The sequence below is a fragment of the Gobius niger genome (assembly GCF_951799975.1).
Source record: "Gobius niger genome assembly, chromosome: 18".
NCBI classification, from domain to species: Eukaryota; Metazoa; Chordata; class Actinopteri; order Gobiiformes; family Gobiidae; genus Gobius; species Gobius niger.
The window spans coordinates 2414315-2441286 of NC_136869.1; the positions used below are offsets into that span (position 1 = coordinate 2414315).

The 26972-nt window shown below is 40.4% G+C and overlaps 1 protein-coding gene and 1 long non-coding RNA gene across 2 annotated transcripts in view; both read left to right on the forward strand.

The window, feature by feature from the left end:
- The window catches only part of LOC306977780 (uncharacterized protein), a gene marked incomplete at its 3' end in the record, with an annotated part of 37194 nt that extends 10730 nt beyond the window's left edge, over positions 1-26464 (forward strand). Inside the window, exons 2-3 of the mRNA XM_079576222.1 lie at positions 20686-20735; positions 25436-26464. Coding sequence (XP_079432348.1) covers positions 20733-20735; positions 25436-26464 — 1032 coding nt within the window. The 5' untranslated portion in view covers positions 20686-20732. The remainder of the gene's footprint in view (positions 1-20685; positions 20736-25435) is intronic.
- Positions 9264-14592, forward strand: LOC306977724. The gene is made up of 3 exons (XR_013793856.1): positions 9264-9291; positions 9373-9569; positions 14559-14592. It is a non-coding gene; the product is annotated as an uncharacterized lncRNA (long non-coding RNA).
- Positions 26465-26972: the final 508 nt, after the last annotated feature.

The following is a 26972-nucleotide window of genomic DNA, read 5'->3' on the forward strand; positions in this document are numbered from 1 at the left end:
CAGGAAACAGAACAGACATTACATCTCGGGTCGCCCGTTGCATTATGGGTAATGGAATTTATTTCGGCTACAAAACAGTATTGACAGTTAGCGTAAAGCAACGAAGAAAGCTCTGATTTGGACCGTTTTGGAAAGTTGATGATTTAAAGTGCTTTTGTCGTCACCGTGGAGCTTGTTACAATATCAGCATCAAGTCTATTTTTACAACCTCGGCTGCGAACGGAGAGACAGAAACTGAAAGAACCGAACAGCCGCTCATATGTGGAGCTGCTTCAAAGTGACGACCAGTCCTTGTTCACAGAGTTGGAATAACTGTGAGAAAAACATTTCTGACCCTCGAAGGCGACAAAGTCCAGGGTCTGAAACTGTGACTCAAGTCACCGATATTTGGAACATTTAAACTGGAGTTAGAAATAAACACGTAGAGGAGTTGGGGTTTTTTTGTCAATAAGGAGCTGGACAGGAAACAAAATCTTTTTTTATTTTTATTGTGACCAGAGAGATCCACGTACACATATAGGCAAGGCCAGGGGTTCGCGAGACAAATTTGGGGGGGTCGCCAGAGCATATACAGTGGGGAAAAAAAGTATTTGGTCAGTTTCACATAGACATTCTATTGGATTTTGGCCAAATACTTTTTTTCCCCACTGTAGATAGAAATATATATTATAATATTATTATTATGGTATTGTAGCATGCATGCTGTTTTACCAGGGTGCCATTATTTGTTCTAAATTTGATTCATTTTATTTTAGCCATTGTTTTGTCTTTGTTTTTTCAGAATTATACAGGTTAATGTCCCTGTTTTTCCCATGGTCTGACCCAGGCGGGGGTCACGATCCTAATGAACTGTTATAATGGGGGTTGCGCCTCCAAAAGGTTGAGAACCACTGGGCTAGGCCTCTAGATTGACTTTATTTGTATGTTTTACGAGTGATCTGATGGAACAACATGGCTGATCGACACTAATGTGACAGACGGAAATGTACCCACGATATTCAACATCAACTCCGTTTCGAAACTTCCCTGCGAAAAAGTGGCGGTGTCTGTGTCGGGCTGATCCCAGGTCCTGTCGTCCCCCTGTCCACTATGGTCCACTGTGGTCCACTATGGTCCTCTATGGTCCACTATGGTCCACTATGGTCCACTATGGTCCACTATGGTCCGCTCCTGCCTACGGAGCCGTCGTCCTGACTTTTCCCTCGCTTTCAAGATATTGACAACATAAATATTTGCAAGAAATGTCACTTGATACTTTTGTCTTTAAACAAATGCCCGTCAGCCTTATGGGTCACGGTTATGGCTCGATACTATTCAGAGTTCAGGCTCCGCTGCCTGAACTCGCTCACACATTTCAGTGGCGGAGTGGTTTGTTTGGAGCCTGATTGACCCACGCATGCGCAGTCGAGATGGGTATTGGGCTTATTATAGACACATCAGTATCCCTGCAGTTTCTAAAGTTATTGAAAAGGATTGTTGCGGGAATATGTTACACCCGATGCGATTTGGCTTCCGATCCAAACACTCCACCGACACAGCACGTTGCTATTTCCTCGAGGTGCTCAAATCCAGTCTGGACAAGGAAGGGCTGGTTGGGTCCGTGTTCCTGGATCTACGTGAGAGACGGCTTTAACCACTCAGTGTTGCAGACAAAACTGCTGAATTTCAATCTCTCCCAAATACTGTGAATTGGCTTCAATCATCCCTCACAAAGCATCACCAGTGCATAAGAATGAATGATATAACTTCACTGTTCAGATCCTGTACTGCGGGGAACCTCAAGGGTTTGTTCTGGGGCCTTTGCTCTTCAGTTGGTACCTCAATGACTTACCTTCCACCTGAGATGTTGTGGAGGTCTTGATCTACGCTGATGACACAGTTTTCTTTACTCGTGGTTCCAATGCAAATTTTGTCGGAGCTGAACAAGCCCTGCCTTACGTTGAATACAGAGAAAACTGTCAATATATTTCTCAAACAAAAGAATTGAAGAATTTCAAAACAATGATCATATCATATATCCTGTACTGTATATCAACATGGTCTCGAGCCAAACACGGTATATCTATCAATCAATCAATCAATCAATCAATCAATCAATCAACCTGTATTTGTATAGCGCTTTACAACAGCACCCGCTGAACCAAAGTGCTTTCCTTAAGTGCAATATAATAAAAACAATTTTAGTACAAAATATTTAAGAAAGTATATTGCAGCATCCAACAATATAACTATAACTATACTTACTTATTTTTTTATTTTTTTTGAAAAGGAGGGACAATACATATTAATGAACATTTTTACAAATGTAAATTTGCCAGATTATAGCCTTAGGATAATTTCCATCTGCAGACGCCCTGGCAGGTTGATGTTACACACGAGTTAGTAAAAACATACAGAGACACGATATACAGACTATATACAGACTATATACAGACTATATACAGACTATGTACAGACAGGAATGAGAACAGTGATCACATCATGTTAAAACAAATAATAACAAGAGTGGACAACAGAGGAGAATATAGAAAATAGTAAATGCATCGACTGCATTGCACAAACCTCAAAAATGCACATGCCCTGACAGACCTGATATTGCACTGACCCATATTGCACCATTCTGTATTGCACTGACCCGCATTACACTGACCCCTATTGCCAACCCATGTTATGGGACTCTTATTGCACAACCCGTATTACACTGATAATTGTATCTCTTTTTTTTTATAATGCACTATCATGATTAACTAAATGTGATCACATGTGTGTGTCCCTCAGCCACACTTTTAAATGAGTCCTGAATGTAGGGAGACTCGTGCTTTCCCTCACTGACAGTGGAATACTATTCCAGAAGCTCAGTCCCTGATGTGACAGGACGTTCTGTGAAAAGGCAGTCCGGCTTAAATGCCAATTCACAATCACCTCTCACAGTGGCTCGAGTCACTCGAGACCCCGCAGCACTGCTAGACTTTTGTTTAATAAAATCACTCAATGGTGGAGGCGCCAGACCATGTATAACTGTGCTGTCCAGCTCTGTGTTCTCCCCTCCTCCCGCCCACAGCAGGAAATGCAACCAGGTGGATCACATGATCCAATCAAGGACATGGTGTTGCCTCTTGACACACAAAAGAGCAGAGACAGAGAGCAGTTGGAGCTGCTCAAATACTTGGACTAAAAGGACTGAATTGCAGTAAACCGGCCTTTCTAGAAACTGTGGAGGACAGCCGGTAAGGGCAAAATGCTCTGTTTTTGTTTCTGTTGTGTTTTGTATATCTCTTGGCTGATTTGGTTTAAGTTAAAACTGATTTGATATGCTAAAATAATGCCCTTGTTTAATTATAAATACTAAAATTGTGGTTAAATTGCCATTTATCTTCATGATATTTACATTTTGTTTGTATCTGTTTTTTCTGAGGTTTTTCACCTGCTGACAAGAGTCACAGAATCAAATAAAGCGAAAGAAAAGGAAAAAGATGTCTGTGTCTTGGAGTGAAATCCAGTTGGTTTATACCCCACGTTAGAAAGGCAGCCTCTCAAGTTGGGCGCTGCGAAGAAACTTGACAGTGAAAAACCGGAGCTGTGATGACGGAAGAATTCCAGTAACAGACTCCAAAATTCCAAATCTGAAAAGAAGAACCAGTAAATAAGAAATACTTACCTCTACTCACCTGCACCTGGTCCTACAATCAAGATGGCCGACTCCCTCATGCTTGTACAACTAAAAGCTAACAGAACCACGGCAAAGAGACAGTTCTCCCGCCTAGCAAACAATGTCCTACGTACGCACCCTGTTATGACAGAGGAGGAGCTAAAGGACAGTTTTAAAGCTCTATCGAGTGAAGCAAATAAAGTTTTTGAGGCCAATGATGATGTGGAGGACCAGTATAAATCAGAATCGGAGCTAGGGGACGATGCCCTCACCGAGCAACAGCGAGCAGACCTGGAAAAGACGCAACGTGAGTGTGAGAAGAAATTAAGTGAACTGAAAGATTTAATACTAACAACCCTGTGGACCGAGTTTGGAGAAGAGGAGCTAAAGATGGTCATACATACAGCTGAGTCGGAGGCTGAACGAGTGGCGGCAGTTGAACCCAATGAGGACAGAGAAGGCTATGGGTTCATGGTAGAGCAGCTGGAGAAGCTGGCGAAAAGGGCCAAAGATCTCCACAACCAGTGGAAATGCTGGGCCCCTCCTGCAGAGCGACGAGCACTCCAGTCCCGCGTCCGTGACCTACAGCAAGCGGTTCTCAACCTATCAATGAGAAGAGCCCAGTTCAGAACCAAAGAAGACCGACTAAGCTCCGTATCCTTCGGCAACGCAGCAACACCAGCCATACACCTGAAGGCGACCTCCCTGCCAAAATTTCCTGGTTCCAGACGGGAGTACTATCGCTGGAGGAAGGACTGGACTGCGCTACAGGAACAAGGTGACCCGACTGGATCGAGAGAGGTGAAAAAGTTTCAACTTTTGGACAGTATCGACGACCGAACCGTCCGGGATCTACGGCTGACATCGTATACCACCGGTGACGACATCTTCAGGGTCCTGGACAATCGCTATGGCAACAAAACATCCATTGCCATAGAGATTGTTGAGGAGCTCCAGAGGCTACCACCGGTCAGAAGCTACCAGCCAAGGAAGGTCCTAGAGCTGATCCAGTTGGTGGAAAAAGCACTGATTGACCTGAAGGACCTTGTTTAAACTGGTGCAATAAAAAACCCGCTTGTAACAAAGACTATAGAGAGAAAACTGCCGGAGACACTAAAGAAAGAGTGGCTTCTTTATGCAGCGGAAAATGGACCGGAGCCAGATGTGCGATTTGACACACTGCTGGTTTTCCTTAGAGGCCAAGAAGAACTTTATGAACAGCTGGATCAGCTGAGGGATGAGGACGCTCCCAAGCCAAGGCAAAACAGAACCACGATGCACTCTAGCAGCTTTTCCCCAGGATGTGTGGTGTGCGGAGGTGGTAAGCATGGCCGAAGACTGTACTTCTGTAGGAAATTCCAAGAAAGTAAACTCTCAGATAAAAAAGACGCTGTGAGAAGACTTGGTGCCTGCAACAAGTGCCTCGAGGTTCACAAAGAAAACGACTACTGCAAGGAAGAATTCCTATGCAAACGGCCAGAATGCAGTAAAGATACGATCCACCACTTCTACCTGTGTCCTGTATCAAAGCCAAAGGCCAGAGTTGGCACAGTGGGAGGGGTTAGTCAAAAAAGCTATACAAAGGCCCAGGAAGAATTCATCAACAAACTTCCCCCTGAACTGTCAAGAGAGTACCGCAATGTCTTCTGTAATTCTGTCACCAAGACATCGCAAGCGTTGAGTAATCAAAATCTGCTGGTGGAGAATGGCCTAAAAGAGTGGCCAGTCATCCTCATGCTGCTTGAGGTAATGACCAATGGAGGGCAGAAAATCGGCACCCTTATCGACCTTGCTTCAGACACTAATTACATCACACATGCAGCAGCCAACAGACTAAACCTGGAAGGTGAGGAAATAACACTCGTCGTCCATGGGGTCGGAGGGATGACATCCCAGGTCAAAACAAGACGCTACCTCCTCAAAATCCGAGTCCGGGCCAAGGATGGAACGTTCAAACCACGGCTGATAATCTGTTATGGACTTGACAGCATTGCAAAGGTTCATGATCATGTGTCTGCAGCAAAACTCCACATGTTCTTCCCTGAAGTCCCAATCAATGAGCTGGTAAGACCCAGAGAGGTGGAACTCCTCATCAGCCACAAGGAGGGGAAACTGGTTCCTCAGCAAGTGTCAAGTGTTGGTGACTTGGTGCTCTGGGATGGACCACTGGGGAAAACAGTCGCTGGCTGTCACCCCAAGCTATTCACATTCGCCACAGATGCCTGTGCCAGAACACACTTCGCAAGGTCCATGAGATCCACAACCACGAAGACGGGGAAACTCAACCACAGTTTATCTAAAGGACTGAAGTCCAAACTTACCTGTATCAAAAATCCTAGAAATGTGACAACTGAACCAACCAGAGTTCCAAAAAGTCCACAGTGGGAGGTACGACCAGCAGATGGAGCCAAAGCCTGCAGTAGCGGCATCCCCATTGCTCATCCCACCACCAGAGGCACCAGGGAGCGAACGGCCAGTTCATCCAACGGTAAGGTCATGCTGCGACCTTTTCATCGGACACCGACAAAAGGTCGAGTGGGAGGTGTGCTGTCCAGCTCTGTGTTCTCCCCTCCTCCCGCCCACAGCAGGAAATGCAACCAGGTGGATCACATGATCCAATCAAGGACATGGTGTTGCCTCTTGACACACAAAAGAGCAGAGACAGAGAGCAGTTGGAGCTGCTCAAATACTTGGACTAAAAGGACTGAATTGCAGTAAACCGGCCTTTCTAGAAACTGTGGAGGACAGCCGGTAAGGGCAAAATGCTCTGTTTTTGTTTCTGTTGTGTTTTGTATATCTCTTGGCTGATTTGGTTTAAGTTAAAACTGATTTGATATGCTAAAATAATGCCCTTGTTTAATTATAAATACTAAAATTGTGGTTAAATTGCCATTTATCTTCATGATATTTACATTTTGTTTGTATCTGTTTTTTCTGAGGTTTTTCACCTGCTGACAAGAGTCACAGAATCAAATAAAGAGAAAGAAAAGGAAAAAGATGTCTGTGTCTTGGAGTGAAATCCAGTTGGTTTATACCCCACGTTAGAAAGGCAGCCTCTCAAGTTGGGCGCTGCGAAGAAACTTGACAATAACCTTATAGATTAGACAGGCTGATTTAAATAATTTGAAATTAGCAAAGTTTAAAAATGTATATTTATCTAAAATTTGACAATGGTGGTATGACGAAGGTTTCTTGTCTAATATTTTCAATGCTCTTTTGTAGCATACTTCGATTGGCCCAATGGCAGCATGACTTGTATATGACCAACTTGTGATGCAGTACTCAATATGAGCCAGTATCATAGAGTGCAGGAATGTAATCGCTGCTGTATCCGTTAATGATGTGCGAATATGTCTAAAGTTCCGTATATTAACATTTACAGTTTTCACTACTTTTTTAACGTGTTTTTTGAAGGATAGTTCTGAGTCTTTTAGCACTCCCAAATACTTAAATTCCTCAACATTAGTTAACTCTTGTCCACCCAAGCAAACTTTTACTGCGGCCACAGTTGTTTTAGGTTTACTGAAAAACAAATCCACTTTTTATTAGACTAAATATCTTATCTCATGCTCCCTCAGTGTTTACAGGAGATGTTGATGACCTTAGAGGAACTGATCTGCAACGCCTTATCAGTCCAAGGCGTTGATCTATGGAGCGGTTTATCTATTCAACTTAAGGGCTCCAAAACCATTAAAGCATTTAAGAAAATGTATAAGTTAAACATGATAGAGAAGTATAGAACACTTGAATGAAGACCATTAGAAAAGAAGTCGATCGAGGAAACAGAGCATCATTTCTGTTTGTTGAAGTTTAAGTTTTGTGCTTAAGTGTTTCCATCGTTGGTATTAAAGAAAGTGTATAATGAGTCTCTTTGGACACAGAGTCACAGTTGTAAAAGGGTTTAGGCAGAATAAGTCTTGGCTTCAGCCTAAACCCCTTTCAGGCATCATTTAGATTAAATTCTTAATGTATGTGTTTTCTTAGTGTATAATGTCTTAGATCTTTGGAAAACATGTGACATGTGATTTAAATGTTCATAATGACCGAAGAAAATAAATTAACTAACAATACCACCTCTGCAATGTACTTGAAACAAACAGTATACTAAGCTTTGACAACGTGTCTGATATGCCCCTGGTTCACACAATCCTTACTGATGCTGCTCCTCCCCCTTACAAACATGTACAGCTATGCTCTCAACTAACTAACAGAGCGCTAAGAGATTTTCACAGCTTCTCACAGACAAAGACTGGTCCCGCTCACACTAACGGTACCTGACGGGTATTTGTCCAGCAGATGATGCCCTCTCCAGCACCTTATTTGTAACTGCCCAAATGTCGTTTTATTATGCAATCTTTATTAATAAACTGTCTTTTGTTATGTGTTTTTCATTTTGTTGTGTAATTTTAATTGTGTAGGACGACAGATGGAGATTAGCACGGCGCTAACTCTGGTGGAGCCGTCTTTTTAATGCAACTGCAAACTGTCCTCTTTTAACCTCTTAACTCCCGCCTGAACCGAGAGCATTTTCTCCAGTTCAGCTTTACCCAAATCCTGTAGGCCAGTGCAACGCCTCATTTGAAAGCTAAGATCTACAAAACTCATCTAAATGGATCTTTTTCCTCACGTCATCAGATTTTTTTTTCCATCATTTTTTGGGGGGGTATTCAACTCATTTTTGTAATTTCTTTTTCTTCATTTTTTTACCCACTTTTTGTCACATTTTTGTCTTTTTTTTTTTCTTCATTTTTTCGTAAATATTTTGGCTTTTTTTTCCATTTTTTGTGACATTTTTGCCACTTTTTCGTCAATTTTTTGTCACTTTTCGGTCATTTTTGTCATATTTTCGTCATTTCTTTGTCATTTTTTCGTCCATTTTTTGTGACATTTTTCTGACATTTTTGGCACTTTTTCATACACTTTTGTCATTTTTTCGTAAAATGTTTGTATATTTTTTGTGACATTTTTGTCACAATCGTCACTTTTTGTCAATTTTTTGTAAATTTTAATCATTTTTCGTCAATTTTTTGCCACTTTTTTGTCAAAGTTTTCTCACTTTTTTGTCACATTTCCATCATTGTTTTCGTCTCAGTTTTGTTGCTATTTTCACACCTATTTTCCAGAAGCTTTTGGATTGGGGTAAAGCCAAATTGGAGAAAATGTGCTCAGTTGTGGTAGGAGTTAAGGGGTTAAATAAACTAAACCTAAACTATTTCTTGAAAAGAAAAAAACTGAACAAAGTTATTCCCTGATGTTTACGTGACTTCTTCCGTTATGTCCGCCATCTTTGTTGTGAGCAGCTAAATGATATAAAAACGAGACAATCTTTTATTGATAATATTATTTGAACATGAGATGATTTTGTTAAATATCCTTCACTGACAATTAGTGAAGAACAGGGTGAGGATGTGATTCGGATTTTTGTTTTCATCGTTCTTTGGGTTCTTTGTGCGCGATGCCGCTCCAGTCCGACAGATGGCGCAGTGTCGAACATTCGTCAACCGGAAGCTCCAGCTGTTGCTAGCGGTGGCTACATCGTGCAGCTACAGACCGATTATCTCTAGTCTGTTTTCAACAAAAACTGGATTAAAGGCGATTATTTCTTTCCTTTACTCGAACTAAAGGAAACTTGTGCGTCACGGGTGAGTTTAAAGCCCGTTTTTAAAGAGTTTAATTGACTCGTGGCGATGTCTGTTCCGATTCTGTGGCTCCTTTTGTTTAAGACTCTCCACATTCGGGTCCAAACCTGTGACTGAAGTGTAGAAAGTTGTGGAGATAAAAGTGACCGTGTGGCTCATTGTTGTGAACGTGAGGCGCCTTCAGCAGAAACAACACGAGCCTCACTCCTGTTTCCTTCTGTTGTTCCACAGGACACACTTTACTTCAGACGAGGACCACGGGACACACAGGCAGCACAATGGTAAGAACTTTATTATCACCTCAGTCATGTCTTATAGAGATCACAGGAGGACTCAAAAACGAATATTTAGTGCGTATTCTGGTCAACCATTCACACAATAATGGGTGGGGCATTCAGGCAGTGGGGCATTCCGACCAGCACCCGTATTCAGGAAAACACAGGAAGGAACACTCCACATGCACGGCACATACAGAGCCGTGGGAAGATGTTTTAGTTAGGTGGCGCTGAGGGACAAAATTCACCCCCCAAAATACTTTTTTCTGTGCATAAATCCTATTTATTAACCTCTTAACTCCCGCCTGAACCGAGAGCATTTTCTCCAGTTCAGCTTTACCCAAATCCTGTAGGCCAGTGTAACGCCTCATTTGAAAGCTAAGACCTACAAAACTAAATTTATCTTTTTCCTCACATCAGATTTTTTTTCATCACTTTTTTTGTTGGGCAGTCGTCTCATTTCTGTCAAATTTTCGTGACTTTTTTGTCACTTTTTCGTCAAATTTTTCTCACTTTTTGTCAAATTTTTGTCATTTTTTGTAGCCTGGTCAACGCCAGACTAAAATCACAAGTGATATTTAGTCTGGGGACCACCAATTCATTTTCTCGTAGGAGAGGTGTGGTTTACAGGGCGCTACGAACGTCTATCATGCGTCTGCACGTAGCCGCAGCCAATCGTATCATCGTATCCGATGACGTACATTTTTTGTCACTTTTTCGTCACATTTTTCTCACTTTTTTGTCCATTTTTGTCAAATTTTTGTACATTTTTGTACATTTTTTGTCACTTTTTCATCAGTTTTCTCAGTTTTTCACATTTTCATCCTTGTTTTCGTCTGTTTCTATTTTCACCTTTTTTCCAGAAGCTTTTGGACTGGGGTAAATCTGGAGAAAATTGATCTTTTTCCTCACATCAGATTTTTTTTCATCACTTTTTTTGTTGGGCAGTCATCTCATTTTTGTCAAATTTTCGTGACTTTTTTGTGACTTTTTCGTCAAATTATTCTCATTTTTTTTGTCAAGTTGTTACCACTTTTTTGTCCATTTTTTCGTCAAATTTTTCTCACTTTTTTGTCAATTTTTCTCACTTTTGTGTCAAATTTTTCTCACTTTTTTGTCATTTTTTTCTCACTTTTTCGTCAAATTGTTCGCATTTTTTTGTCATTCTTATCACTTTTTCGTCAAATTTTTCTCACTTTTTTGTCAAATTTTTCTCACTTTTTTGTCACTTTTTCATCAAAGATTTCTCACTTTTTTTCACATTTTCATCCTTGTTTTCGTCTCAGTTTCTATTTTCACACCTTTTTTCCAGAAGCTTTTGGACTTGGGGTAAAGCTGTAGAAAAATGTGCTCGGTTCAGGTGGGAGTTAAGGGGTTAATATTGCCTGCAGTTCACAAACTATCCACCGGGGGGTCCTGCAGCGCCCTCAGCACCCTGGGTTCCCATGGCCTTGGGCACATACACAGATAACAGATGTGTGGCTTAAAAGTATGGACATTTCTGAAGCCTTGGAGCGTGCTGTGGTCAGGCCACTGTTAAAGAGAGGGTGTTATGCTTTCTTCACTCACATAGCACCAGTCTATAGCACACTACAATGATGATGATGCAACCTTCTGTTGGTCTAAAGGCAGTAAATTAAACGTCAAGCCCCCTTCAACACACTGTCTGCAATCATCACAACACTCCTCCTCTCGATTCCTTCGAACGCATTGAAACTACGATCAATCAATTAAGGCGAGACACGGCAGGTGAAAGTATTGATTTTTCACGCAGTGGTCGAAGTGGAGATTTTTATCTATTTTCCTCCCTTTACATCTTAGTTTTCATGTCAGATATAAAAATGACAAAACTCACCCGCATGATGTTTATTTCATGATGTTTTGTCTGTGAGGTGGAGGTAACAGGAAGTAGCTGCTGCGCCGCGTAGAAAGTCCGTCTTTCAAGCGGGTTTTCACTCATAAATATTGAGAGATTTGACATCCACGTGTCCTGCTAAGGGACCCCGTGATGACGCTTTCACCCAAATATGGTGTTTTTCCTCCTACGAGACGCTGGAGCGGAAAAGTGGAAGAACGGGCCGAGCATGAGCACTCGCTACAAAACTTCAGGGCTGGTTTTCTCTGAATGAGAGAAGCCGCACTCGGGCAGAGCCTGAGCCCTTATAGAAGCTCCCACAGACTCCAAACTTTACAGGCTGAGACACAACAAGATTCTGAAGGTTTTTTCAGGGGGATTTTTTAATATCTAATTCCTAGCCTGATTTATTCAACTTTGAAACCAAAAAAACAGGCGGAATTTGAGTTTTTACAGATTTTTTCACTGATGATTAGTTTATTGAAAAACTAAACAAAATATCCCAAATCCCCTCTGAAAAAATCTTAGTTACTAATATGTCAATAACATAAAACCATAACATTTAATCTGGCTCAATTCATTATTTTGATTTCGTTGCCCAAAATATAGGCAATTTTGGCCATTTTAATGCTCAAAATGCCTTATTTTTATGTGAAAACATAAAATGACAGAAAAAATGCAATACATGTTTTTCTCATATTTATATCTGTTCAGCAAAAGTTTCAAATTGACGTCTCTACATTTTTTTTTTCCCCTATTCACCTGCAGTGTCTCGCCTTAATCAAAGTTTATTTATATAGCACTTTACAGCAACACCAGGAGGACCAACGTGCTTCACAGAAAGATAAAAAACATTTTAAAAACTAGGAATGGTCCAATATGAAAATTTTCTGCAGATACTGATATCCGATATTTGCCTCGCTGCTGTGGCCGATATCCGATATTTGCCGATATTTATTTCGACGTTAAAAATCAATAGAAAGGCTAGCTCAAATGTGGTTTGTAAATTGTTCCATTATTGGAAAGTCTTATGCCTGGACACGTCTCTCACACCAGGATGAAACAAACCTTTTTATTAGAAAAATATTAAAAAGACTAAATGCAATGGTGGAGTGAAATTGTTTGTGGCTAAATATTTACTCAGACCTACTTATTATACTTTCACCCATTATTGATTGTATTCTTTATTTAAACATGTAGCCTACCATGATGTTTAAGCTACATGTTTTAACTTTAAATAAATCTGATAAACTTCTCACAGGACACACAGCTCAGTTTGAAGCTTTGGAAAGGCAAAAAATAGCATCATGTCACTTTAACAGCACCTTGTACTGAACTTATGGGGCCAGACTGAAGATGTAGAGTTGGTTTAGAGCTGTGTTGTTTTCGTCAATGAGACGATAACAATATCTTTTCGTTGACGCCCCTTTTTTTAATGACGATAACGTAACGATGACGAGCTCAAATGAGCTCTTTGGGGACGAGAACATGACGAGACGTTTACGAGTTTACGTCAATGAGACGAGACAAAAATGGGAGAAAGTTTTTCGTAAACAGACGAAAACTTGACAAAAACCTTTTTAATTTTCGTCTGACTAAAACGTGACTAAAACTATCACATTTTGAAATGACTAAAATGTGACTAAACCTAAAAGCATTTTCGTCCAAAAGACTAAGACTAAAACTAAAAGGGCCAAAAACAACACTGGTTTAGAGCTGGCAAAAAGCAAACAGCAGATTTACAAGATTAGCCTGAGCTTTGATCTGCTTTGTTTTCAAATGATTCCTGTTAATCCTGACTCAGAATAATGTCCATGGAGACACCTTAGTCCAGTTTGTTTCAGCAGTAACTTGTGTCTCTGCATCTCTGTGGTGTCTGAGTGTCCGCTTTGTTTAAACTTAGTAAAAACATATTCTCCTTTGGAGACGTGTGAATTTATGCTGGAGGTTCTTTATTTTTAGATAATTTGAATAAACTGTTGCCCCGTCAGGTCAGTGCAGCCCGTCTACTCTGCTGCTGCATTCAGGTGCGCTACCACATTATGATGCAGTAAATCATTCAAAGGAAAAAAATATTGGCCGATATTTTCCCATATCGTACCGATACCGATATGTGAAAAATGTCAAATTGCGACCGATAATATTACAACCTAGACACAATGCAGTGCTCTTAAGTATTAAAAGCAAGTTTGAAAAGATGAGTCTTTAATCTAGACTTATTGAGGGACAGGTCCGTGAGAACAGCAGACTGAGGGGCAGCTGATCCACAAAGGAACGATCGCCCACTGTTTGTACCGAGACCTGGGCACGTCCAGAACCATCTGATCAGAGACCGGAGACTCTGCTGGGGCGATGTGTGGTCACCAACTCAGTTAGATATAACGGAGCGAGACCATGAAGGGCTTTAAAAACAAGCGTTAACATTTTAAAATCAATCTGAAAACGGACCGGGAGCCGGTGCAGGAGGAGAGGACGGGAGTGATGAGGCTGAGTCTGGATGAACCGGGGAGAAGACGAGCTGCTGCTTCTGCACTAACTGTAACCGGTGGAGTGACGACTGTGGGAGACCGGAGCAGAGAGCTCCAGGTCTTGGCGTGAGAGAAAGGGCTTCACCTCGGTCAAAAGCCGCAGCTGGAAAAAGCCGGCTTTGACCACAGCATTTATCTGTCGTCAAACCCACAGATAAATGGGGCGATCCAGCAGGGTGCTCTGGTCCTCCGATCAAACGGTGCTGGACATGCCCAGGTCCCGGTACAAACAATGGGGCGATCGTTCCTTTAGAGTTGCAGCGCCTGCCCCTCAGTCTGCGTGTTCTCACAAATCTGTCCCTTTTTAAGTCCAGATTAAAGACTCATCTTTTCAAACTAGCTTTTAATACTTAGAACGCACTTATTTATGTCTAGTATGTAAAGCCTGTTGTGAGTGTTTTATTTTTCTGTGAAGCACTTTGTCTTTCTTGTGTTGTTGTAAGGTGCTATATAAATAAACTTTGATTGATTTGATTGATTTATGCTGATGTGGTGAGTGTTTTATGGAGCAGGAGCTGTGGAGGCGGAGCTTCTGTCCTGCAGTCGTCCAAGCTCCTGCTCCAGACTGGACGAGTCTGACATTCACTCACATGAACAACTCTGTTTTGACAGGAATACGCTGGCCTTATCCCCAAGGTTGAAGACGATGATGAAGTTCCCATTGTTGAAGACGCTGGAAACACTGGAAAGACACGGTATCACTGTGAGCAGTGTGAGAAGTCTTTCAGCTGCAAATATACACTAAAACAGCACCAGAGACTCCACACCGGGGAAAACCTGTTCACCTGCCCCTTCTGTGACCTGAAGTTTGCTGCACACCAGCAGTTCACCATCCACATCCGAGTCCACACTGGAGAGAGGCCGTTTAAATGTGAGCAGTGTGGCTCGTCATTCAAAGATAAGAGTACACTGAACCAACACTCACGCATTCACACAGGGAATCGAGACTTCAGCTGCGACGAGTGCGGGAGGAGTTTTGGACGATTCTCAAATTTACGAAATCATAAACTCATTCACACGGGAGAAAAGAAGAACCAGTGTGACCAGTGTGGGAAGGCCTTTCTGCAGAAATCTACTTTGACAAAACACAAGCTCACTCACATTAAATTGGACTTGGTTTGTGATGAGTGTGGGAAACGCCTCTCCAGTCAGTCAGGCTTTGAGCTGCATAAGCGGATGCACAGAGGAGAGAACGTCTACTGCTGTGAAACGTGCGGCAAAGCGTGTCCGTCACTGAGTAATTTAAGAAGCCATGAAACCACCCACTCGACAGAGCGACGACACATCTGCGGCCACTGTCTGAGAGGATTCAAGACGAAAGGTGCTCTGATGTCACATGATCGAGTCTGTCATGACTCATGAGAATGAAATGTACAAGTGTGAACAGTGTGGCCCGTCTTTTGCCCGTGAGCAGCATCTAAACACATCAGATTCTGATGGGCTGAAACAACTAATCGATTATTGAAATAGTTGTCAACTATTTTAGCATTGATTCATCGTTTTCTAGTAAACACAGACTTAAAAAGAGCAAAAAATACCAGAACATTTTTTATTTTTGATGTAAACCTACTTTGTTTTTCAAGTTAGGGTCTGTAGAGTTTTGTACATTGAAAATTTCATAGATATCTGTCTGTGTCTCATCCGATTTAATAAAGCAGAACTGGCACTACAAAATCACTTTACAACACAGTTTAAGTTTACACCATCAACATGTCCTCAAGAGATGCCACTTTAGCTTCATGTGATTAAAAATAAATGAAAAAATACAGTTTTCGTACACCATTCACAGCCAAGCGATTGACTGATTACCAAAATAATTGTTAGTTGCAGCCCTACATCAGAACCTTGATACAGGGACAGTTCACCTGTGACTAGTGTGAGAAAGAGTTTCATGATCGCATCCACACTGGAGAGAAGCCCATTATTCAGTTCTCCGGTCAAATCGACTGAAATTCATTGTATCATCAGTTATTTCAAATACAAAACAATATTAGTTTGCTCTTAAAGGAATAGGCCACCGTTTTTACATACTGAGATATGTCTTACCTCACTTTAGCCGAGTTAATATATCCCCGTCTGGTCTTTGTCCGTGCGCTCTGCCAGGCAAACGGAGCACATACGCAGCCTCTCCCACATGTCACATAGCTCCAAAAAAGCTCACGATAGAAGCTACCAAGCTCTTCCACGTGTTCCCTATTTAAATAAAGCTGCGCGGACGTTTTACTCCTCGTATCATTACGCCTCACAAAATAGTCCCCCTTTTTATTTGCTTATAAAATCGACACGTTACATTTCTGTGTAAATATACTTCACATGAAAACACTTCACGTAACTTTATTTAAATAGGGAAGAGCTTGGTAGCTTCTATCGTGAGCTTTTTTGGAGCTATATGACATGTGGGAGAGGCTGCGTATGTGCTCCGTTTGCCTGGCAGAGCGCACGGACAAAGACCAGACGGGGATATATTAACTCGGCTAAGGTGAGGTAAGAACATATCTCAGTATGTAAAAACGGTGGCCTATTCCTTTAAATGTCACTTTGGTTGGTGACTTCAATATCCATACAGACAGTAGATTCCTGCCTGGACACTTTCACTGTCTCAATATGTGAACTTTCCCACACTTGCAAAAGGCCAAGTTCTGGATCTGATTTGCTGCACTGGTGTTTCCCTCATCAACAACCAACCAATCTGCCACTTTTTAAAACACCCTCAACCCCTCAGATCACATTCAGAAATATTAAGAACATCTCTCAACACAGAAATAAATAATCTTCCAAACCAAGATAACCTGGTCACTCCACAGGAACTCGCCTCATTTTACAAGAATGAACTTGCATCTAAGTCTGGATTCCTTAGCACCGTTAAAACTGTGTCCTTCTCCCTGTATAATAAAGATCTTTTTCTTCTTCTGTGTGCCAGAAGTTCAACAAAATGTGACGAAAATTCAACCAAAAAGTGACAAAAAATCAACAAAAAAATGACACAAATTCAACCAAAAAGTGACAAAAAATCAACCAAAAATGTGACAAAAATTCAACAAAAAAAATACAGAAATTCAACAAAAAAATTACAAAAAATTCAACAAAAAAATCAACAAAAAAATTACAGAAATTCAACAAAAAAATTACAAAAAATTCAACAAAAAAATCAACAAAAAAAATTAAAAAAATAATTCAACAAAAAAATTAAAAAACTTCTACAAAAATGTGACAGACAGAAAAAAAAACATAAAAACGGTGACACAACACAGCAACAACGCGAGGAAATAGATCAGTTTTGTGGGTCTTAGCTTTCAAATGAGCTGTTACACAGGCCTATATAATGGCCAAAGAGGACAGAATGCATTTGGTTTAGGCGGGTGGTAAGAGGTTGAACATCTCCTTTGGTTTATTATTATGGAATGTGACACTATAAACACAAATCTAAGAGGTTTTGAGGAGCTCTATAATGTAAAACTAATGTGATAAACTTGCATCATTTGATCATAAACGTATTATTTTCAGTCTGTTTGCATTTGTTAAAAAGAATAAAATTGATTAAAGTCATTCACTGATGTTTCTCTGTGATTCTAGCTGCTTTTCTATTCGTATTGACTGTTTGGGCATTTATTATGATCAGGTTTAAAGGGGGAAGGTGCAGCTGGCCATTTTATACTCGCTACTGCCACCTCAGGTCATACGTGTAACTGCAGCTTCTGTATTAAGCTCTTAACTCTCACCTGAACCGAGCACATTCGCTCCAGTTTGGGTTTACACAAATCTAAAAGCTTCATGAAAAAAGTAGCGACAAAAATAAGGCGAAATTAGGATGAGAAAAGTGACGAAAAGGTGACAAAAGTGAAGAAAATGTGAAGAAAAAAGTGACAGTGATAAAAAAAAGTGAAGAAAATGTGACGAAAATGTGACAAAAAAGTGAAGAAAATGTGACAAAAAAGTGAAGAAAATGTGACAAAACTGAAGAAAATGTGACAAAAAAGTGAAGAAAATGTGACCAAAATGTGACAAAATGTGACAAAAAAGTGACGAAAATGTGACAAAAATGTGACAAAATGTGACAAAAAAGTGACGAAAATGTGACAAAAATGTGACAAAAAGTGACGAAAATGTGACAAAAAGGTGACGAAAAAGTGAAGAAAATGTGACAAAAAAGTGAAGAAAACGTGACAAAAAGGTGACAAAAAAGTGACGAAAAAGTGAAGAAAATGTGACAAAAAAGTGACAAAAAAGTGACAAAAAGGTGACGAAAAAGTGAAGAAAATGTGACAAAACTGAAGAAAATGTGACAAAAATGTGACAAAAAAGTGACGAAAATGTGACGAAAATGTGACAAAAAGTGACGAAAATGTGACAAAAAGGTGAAGAAATTGACAAAAAAGTGACGAAAACGTGACAAAAAGGTGAAGAAAATGTGACAAAAAGGTGAAGAAAATGTGACAAAAAAGTGAAGAAAATGTGACAAAAAAGTGACAAAAATGTGACAAAAAAGTGACGAAAATGTGACAAAAATGTGACAAAAATGTGACAAAAAAGTGACGAAAATGTGACAAAAAAGTGAAGAAAATGTGACAAAAAAGTGACGAAAATGTGACAAAAAAGTGACGAAAATGTGACAAAAAAGTGACGAAAATGTGACAAAAAAGCGAAGAAAATGTGACAAAAAAGTGACGAAAATGTGACAAAAAGGTGAAGAAAATGTGACAAAAAAGTAACGAAAATGTGACAAAAAAGTGACGAAAATGTGACAAAAAGGTGAAGAAAATGTGACAAAAAAGTAACGAAAATGTGACAAAAAAGTGACGAAAAAGTGACAAAAAGGTGAAGAAAATGTGACAACAAAGTGATGAAAATGTGACAAAAAAGTGACGAAAAAGTGACAAAAAAGTGAAGAAAATGTGACAAAATTGTGACAAAAAAGTGAAGAAAATGTGACAAAATTGTGTCAGAAAAATGAGGAAAAAGTGAAGAAAAAGTGGCAACAAACCGACAAAAAATTAAAACAAATGTTTAAAAAAAGTAACTGCGATGCAACAAAAACGAAATATCTGTTTAAATGAGATTTGTAGGTCTTAGCTTTCAAATGAGGCGTTCCACTGGCCTATAGGTTGTAAGCTTTTAGATTTGGGTAAAGCTGAACTTGGTAAAGGCGGAGGTTTAGCTCGTGCATGACTCTAAGTAACTCTAACTTTTTGACAGTGCAGGATTTTAGAGGCAGTTCTGAACAGGTCTGAGCTCATTCTCCACATCAGGACATGGAGGAACATGGAGGGGAGGAAAATACTTAGTTTTGACATTTTTAGAAGTTTTTGGGAGTCACTGTGTGTAAAGAGACTTCTATTTACTATTTAATTGTTTTGTTTGTTCTGCACCCTGAGTGTTTCTAAGAGCTGAATGTAACAAGTGAATTCCTCCATTTTGAGATCAATAAAGGCTTATCTTATCTGGAATTGCTAATGGGTTTGAAACAAATGATGAGCTGTATGGGGTCAAAATCACGTCATTAACCGTCAGTTCTGGTCTTCTCAATATTGACTGGATCCACAGTTACGTTTAACCTCTTAACACCCGCCTAAACCGAATGCATGCTGCCCTCTTTGGCTACAGGCCTGTGTAACACCTCATTTGAAAGCCAAGACCCACAAAACTGATCTTTTTCCTCGCGTTTTTGTCATTTAATTGTTGAGTTTTTGTCACTTTTTGGTTGAATTTTTGTCACATTTTTGTTGAATTTTTATCACATTTTAGTTGCGTTTTTATCACATTTTTGTCACATTTTTGTTGCATTATTGTTGAATTTTTGTCACTTTTTTGTCACTTTTTTGTTGAATTTTTGTCACTTTTTTGTTGAATTTTTGTTGAATTTTTTTCACATTTTTGTTGAATTTTTTTCACATTTTTGTCACATTTTTGTTGAATTTTTGTCACATTTTTGTCACATTTTTGTCGCATTTTTGTTGCATTTTTGTCACTTTTTGGTTGAATTTTTGTCACTTTTTGTTGAAATCTTGTCACGTTTTAGTTGCGTTTTTGTCACATTTTTGTTGCAATTTTTGTCACATTTTTGTTGAATTTTTGTCACATTTTTGCCACTTTTTGGTTGAGTTTTTATCACATTACAGCTCATTCTCCACATCAGGACATGGCTGGGATATGTCGGGGGAGGAAAATACTTCATTTTAACCTTTTTAAACTCAGTACAGTCCCTTTAAGGTTTAAAAGTGTCAAATATTAAACGTTTTAGGCCATGAACAAAATCCGGCATGTCTAAAACAATGTATTTATTTATCTATTCTTTTTTTTACATCGTTCTTTGGATTCGAGCGCGCGATGCCGCTCCAGTCCGACAGATGGCGCAGTATCGAACATTCGTCAACCGGAAGCTCCAGCTGTTGCTAGCGGTGGCTACATCGTGCAGCTACAGACCGATTATCTCTGGTCTGTTTTCAACAAAAACTGGATTAAAGGCGATTATTTCTTTCCTTTATTCAAACCAGAGGAGGCTTGTGCGTCACGGGTGAGTTTAAAGCTCGTTTTTAAAGAGTTTAATTGACTCGTGGCGATGTCTGTTCTGATTCTGTGGCTCCTTTTGTTTAAGACTCTCCACATTCGGGTCCAAACCTGTGACTGAAGTGTAGAAAGTTGTGGAGATAAAAGTGACCGTGTGGCTCATTGTTGTGAACGTGAGGCGCCTTCAGCAGAAACAACACGAGCCTCACTCCTGTTTCCTTCTGTTGTTCCACAGGACACACTTTACTTCAGACGAGGACCACGGGACACACAGGCAGCACAATGGTAAGAACTTTATTATCACCTCAGTCATGTCTTATAGAGATCACAGGAGAACTCAGAAAAAGATAATATTATTCCTTCTTCATCAGTGAACATGAACAAAATGTCATGATTTTGACCCTGTCGTCTTATGTCAGGAATCACACCAAGAACGTCGATGTCTCTTTTAACCTCTTAACTCCCATCTGAACGGATCCCATTTTCTCCAGTTTGGCTTAAGCCTAATCAAAAAGCTTCTTTGGGGAAAAAAAAGCACCAAAACAGCCACAAAAATGAGAAGAAAACAAGGATGTGAATGCGACAAAAATGTGACAAAAACGCAACAAAAATGCGACAAAAATGCGACAAAAATTCAACAAAAAGTGACAAAAATTCACCAAAAAAGTGACAAAAATTCAACAAAAATGCGACAAAAATTCAACAAAAAGTGACAAAAATTCACCAAAAAAGTGACAAAAATTCAACAAAAATGCGACAAAAATTCAACAAAAATGCGACAAAAGTGTGACAAAAATTCAACAAAAATGTGACAAAAAATCAACCAATTAGTGACTAAAAAAAACAAGTGACAAATTCAACAAAAATGTGATAAAAATTCAACAAAAATGTGATAAAAATTCAACAAAAATGTGACAAAAACTCAACCAAAAAGTGACAAAAATTCAACAAAAATGTGACAAAAATATGACAAAAATTCAACAAAAATTCAACAAAAATGTGACAAAAACTCAACCAAAAAGTGACAAAAATGTGACAAAAATGTGACAAAATTTCAACAAAAAATGTGACAAAAAATCGACAAAAATGTGACAAAAACGTGACAAAAACTCAACAATAAAATGACAAAAACGCGAGGAAAAAGATCAGTTTTGTGGGTCTTAGCTTTCAAATGAGGTGTTACACAGGCCTATATAACAGCCAAAGAGGACAGAAAGCATTTGGTCTAGGCGGGTGGTAAGAGGTTAAACGTAACTGTGGATCCAGTCAATATTGAGAAGACCAGAACTGATGGTTAATGACTTGATTTTGACCCCATACAGCTCATCATTTGTTTCAAACCCATTAACAATTCCAAATAAGATAAGATAAGGCTTTATTGATCTCAAAATGGAGGACTTCACTTGTTACATTCAGCTCTTAGAAACACTCAGGGTTTGCAGAACAGACAGAACGAATAGTAAATAGAAGTCTCTTTACACACAGTGACTCCCAAAAACTTCTAAAAATGTTAAAGCTGAGTATTTTCCTCCCCCTCCATGTTCCTCCATGTCCTAATGTGTAGAATGAGCCCAGACCTGTTCAGAACTGCCTCTGAAATCCTGCACTGTCACTCAGAAAGCGCCGTCATGCACGAGCTTAATATAGAAGCCGCAGTTACACATAAGACCTGAGGTGGCAGCAGTGAGTATAAAATGGCCAACTTGCATCTAGTCTCTGCAAAAAGTATAAACAATAGGAAATAAAATCAAAATAATCTAATAAAAGAAAATGTAGCTGATACATTTTACAATAAACAAATGAAATATCTCAAATATATTTCACAGTAACTTTACAAACCTTGTTCCTGAGACCATTTGACGTTTCTAGACTTGTTTTTCATCTTTTCTCTCCGTTCATCAAGCTAGTTTCCATTACCATACTTCCTGTTTCTAGGAAGTTGCCAAAATAAAGGCTCAATACCGTAATAATAATGCTTTATGCCATAGCGATACTTAAATAGTTTAAACTGTTCTGTTTGCCTCTACAATAACACCCATTAGGTTTTACGGGCCTCGTGTGTGAGCTTTTGCAGCCAGGCGTAAATGAACCACAACATCACATGTGCCCTATCCCAGCTCCTGCAAATGCACACTGTCGTTGTGTCCTTGGGCAAGACACTTCACCCTACCTGCTTCCAGTGTCTGCGTGCACTGGTGTGTGAATGAGTGGGTGAGTGGTTCCGAATATCACCTTTCTGAGTGACAGTGCAGGATTTTAAAGGCAGTTCTGAACAGGTCTGAGCTCATTCTACACATGAGGACATGAGGAACATGTCGGGAGGAAAATACTTTAACCTTTTAAAACTCTGTCTAGTCCCTTTTAAGTAAAGTAGGCTACACTTTAAGAGATGTTGCATCAAAATTGTACAGATTTTGATACTGTGCGATTAACCAGCGCTGCAACAGGTGACCTGCATTGTATGAATGCATATCTAATATCTAAACGTAGCATAAAACAGTGTTTATTTTGTATTGTGGGGAGGAACAAACATGCGTTTGTTTCCTGGAAGCACGGCGGAAACATGGCGTCGATAAAACCGCCCCGTCCTCTCTCTCAGTGTGACGGCTGTGCAGAGCTTCACACATGTAATGTCACCATTTAAGTCTGTTAAAAAAAAGTCTGCACAACGTATCGCGTTACTTGGCAGGAAAAACAAAGCGCAGTAGAAGAAGAAGAAGATCTTTATTTATATATATATATATATATTAGGGGTGTAACGGTCGCTAAAATTGTATTCGGTTCACAGTTCTGGAGCGCTCGGTTCGGTTAATTTTCGGTACAAATAAATAAGAACTAACAAAATTTTTCTTTTGAAAAGCTGCCAATACACAATAGAATTCTTGCATAAAATAAATAAAAGTGATCCATTTGGGTGATATTTTAAATAAATTGCACTCTTATAATGAAATACACATTTTGTAACATTTAATTAAATGTAAATACTGTAAGTAAGTGATACAGTAAGTGCACTCAGGCGCAGCTTGTTGACCACATCAGTTTGAGCTTTTTCATAAAGTGCTGGTATAACTTTTTGGCTGAAGTGCGGACGTGATGGGATATTGTAGCGAAGCTCAAGACTTTTAATCCAATACTTAAAACCAGCGCCTTCAACAACTGAATATGGTGTAAATCCGTAGCGATGAAAACACCTGTACCATGTGTGATGCTTTTGCCTGATCCGAACTACAGGGGTTGTTTGATGCCGACGTTAGCGGTGTTTGCACAAGGCTGCTTTTCTTTAGTAGACGTGGTTTTCACACTCGGATGATGCCGTTTTAAGTGCGTTAACATGTTTGATGTGTTGCTGCTGCAAACCCGATCTCCGTCGAACAACGTCGGCAACAACTTTGGATTTACCCACTCGTTTGTCCCGTCATGAGTTTTAATCGGAAAGCCAAACAGGAGACTGTAGTGATGACCCTCCGTCTTCAAGCTCTGGCTTCTCTTTCGCTGTTGCCATGATGCCGTTTCTCTCAGCTACTCGTGCAGCTTCAATGTACGTCACTTAATAGCGTCCGTGTGGAAACTCGCGTAGGAACTTTGTTCCGCGGCACTTAATATGACGCTAATAATAAATGTACATTATTTAATGAAAATAATACACCGAAACGGTACGCAAGTGGACCGAACCGAACAGGCCGAACCGAAACGGTTCAATACATCCCCGTGAACCGTTACACCCCTAATAAATATATATATATATATATATCGGCTTTCACAGACAAAGTCACAAAGCGCTTTACATGAGACAACTGTACATTCAGTCCACACTCGGTGGTGGTAACTACGTTTGTAGCTTCAGTTTCCCCTGGGGGAGCCTGACAGAAGCGCTGTCACCCTGGCCTCTGTGCCGCCCGGTTATGGGTAAAGGGCCCGGCTGGTCTTATCCAAATGACCGACTCGGGTAGAGTGATATGGGTGATATGACCTAAAGTCTCTATCACGATGTATTTGACGATGTAATTGTCAAACACAACACCTCCCCCCCGCTGCACCGGACTGTAGAGGAGCTGAGCAGCTCTTTCAGTGGCACTGAGACGCCCTCAGGTCCTTCACCCCCACTGCTGTCAGACTGAACACTGTAAAGTAACATGTGCAAGAACCCCTTTGCACCAGGGCTGCAACTCACGAGTATTTTGTAATCGATTAATCTATCGACTATTTTTGCGATGAATCGATGAATCGCTTGGCTGTGATTGGTTTAGGCAGCATTTTTTTCTATTTTATCACATGAAGCTAAAGTGGCGCCGCTTGAGGACGTGTTGATGGAGTAAACTTAAAGTGAGTGTTTGTTGGAGGTGTTTTCTGATTCGACACTACAGACCTTCACTGTAAAAACAATGTAGGTTTTCATCAAAAATACCACATTTTCATATCATTTTTGCTCTATTTGAGTCTGTGTGAATCAGAAAACGATTAATCGATTACTAAAATAGTTGTCGACTATTTCAATGATCGATTAGTCGTCGATTAATCGATTAAGTTGTTTCAGCCCAACTTTCTGTGTCAGCGCTGCTTATTGACAATCTGCACCAGGGCTGTAAACTTTGCTCTGTCAGTGCTGACGTTGACTCTACTTTTTATAGTCTGTTCGAATGTTTATTTTATGTTTTATTTTGATTGTTTATATTTCTGCCCCGAAGATTTTTGCTTTTCCTCATTGTACATAAGACACATCTTCTTCCTATTTAACTATTGGCACATTTCCTGTCTGTTCTGCACACCCGGAGTGATGCTGAGAGCCGAATGTAACAAGTGATTTTCTCCATTGTGAGATCAATAAAGGATTCTTATGTTTTCGATTATAAAACAAATTGTAGACCACATTTTCATAATAGAAAGAGAAGATTGGTTTTGTGAGGCGGAGCTTCTGTCCTGCAGCCGCACAAGCTCCTGGACTGGACGAGTGACATTTTCTCACATGAATGACTCTGTTTTGACAGGAAGACGCTGACGCCGCCCCCAAAGATAAAGAAGATAAAGACACTTGTGGAGAGAAGCCGTACCACTGTGAGGAGTGTGGGAAGTCCTTTAAACACAAACCTCATCTGTCGCGGCACAAGAGGCTCCACACCGGGGATTACCTGCTCTACTGCCCCTTCTGTGACAAGGCGTTTACCATAAAACACCAGCTCACCATCCACATCCGAGTCCACACTGGAGAGAGGCCCTTTAAGTGTGACCAGTGTGGGTCATCGTTTAAAGACAAGAGTTCACTAACGCAGCACTCGCTCGTTCACACAGGGAAACGAGACTTCAGCTGCGACAAGTGTGACCGACGTTTCGCACGATTGGCTCATTTACAAGGTCATCAACTCATTCACACGGGAGAAAAGAATTATCGCTGTGACCAGTGTGGGAAGGCCTTTGTGAACCGGTGTGGATTAAACCAACACAAACTCACTCACAGTAAAATGAGCTTCCCCTGTGACGAGTGTGGGAAAAGCCTCTCCAGTAAAGCGTGCTTAGAGCGTCACAAGCGGATGCACATCGGAGAGAACGTTTACTGCTGTGAAACATGTGGCAAATCCTGTCCCACAATGAGTCATTTAAAAAGACATCAAACCTCCCACTCTGCAGATCGACATGTTGTCTGTGACCAGTGTGGGAAAAGATTCAAAACAAAAGGTGCGCTGAGAACACATGAGCAAGTCTCTCATGAGAACAGAAGGTTCCAGTGTGAGCACTGCGATAAGTCTTTTACCTGTAAGCGGTATCTAAACACTCATCAGAACCGTCACACGGGGACTGTGTTCTCCTGTGACCAGTGTGAGAAAGAGTTTTATGACGAGGGTGACCTGAAGCGTCACCAACGCAGCCACGCACACACAGAGCCCTTGAACTGGGACCTCTGCGAGTCAGAGGACGTCTCTGAAGCAGAGGGGGAGGAGCCTGTGGAAAATCCTCCTGTCAGTCAGGAAGATGAAAACTTACCAGCGGGTTCACAGAAGAGCGAAGAAGCATGTCTGTGATGTTTCCCAAGATGATTCTGTGGGACCAGTGTGGGCGGAGGTCAGAGGGTCCCAGGCACAACACTCTGAGACACCAGAGCGTTCAGAACCAAGAGTCCAAACCGGCCTCAGACCAGATCAGCGAACTCGACTGGAATCAGAGAGTCCGGCTTCAGGGACAGTCTGGTTTGGGGCTTCGCTTGTGGAGACACTCACAGACTGAAGCCTCAATAATAATAATAATACAATAATGCAGGGCTGAAAGCGAACAGGCTGCGTCCTGTCACCTGTCAAATGATCAAATATGAATCTATGCTGAGAAAAACAACTGTTTTTTGAATAAAAGCTGTTTGTAAACTGTCTTTGTTTGGAAATCTTCTAGTTTGAACATTTTGAATTAAATTTAAATCAGGTTTTTCACATTTTTATCAGGTTCAGGTTATCGCTAATTTTCCAGAATTGCAAATGTACATTAACAACCATATTTAGGTCTAATTCCATTAAATTTGACTTTAAATATGATTTTTTT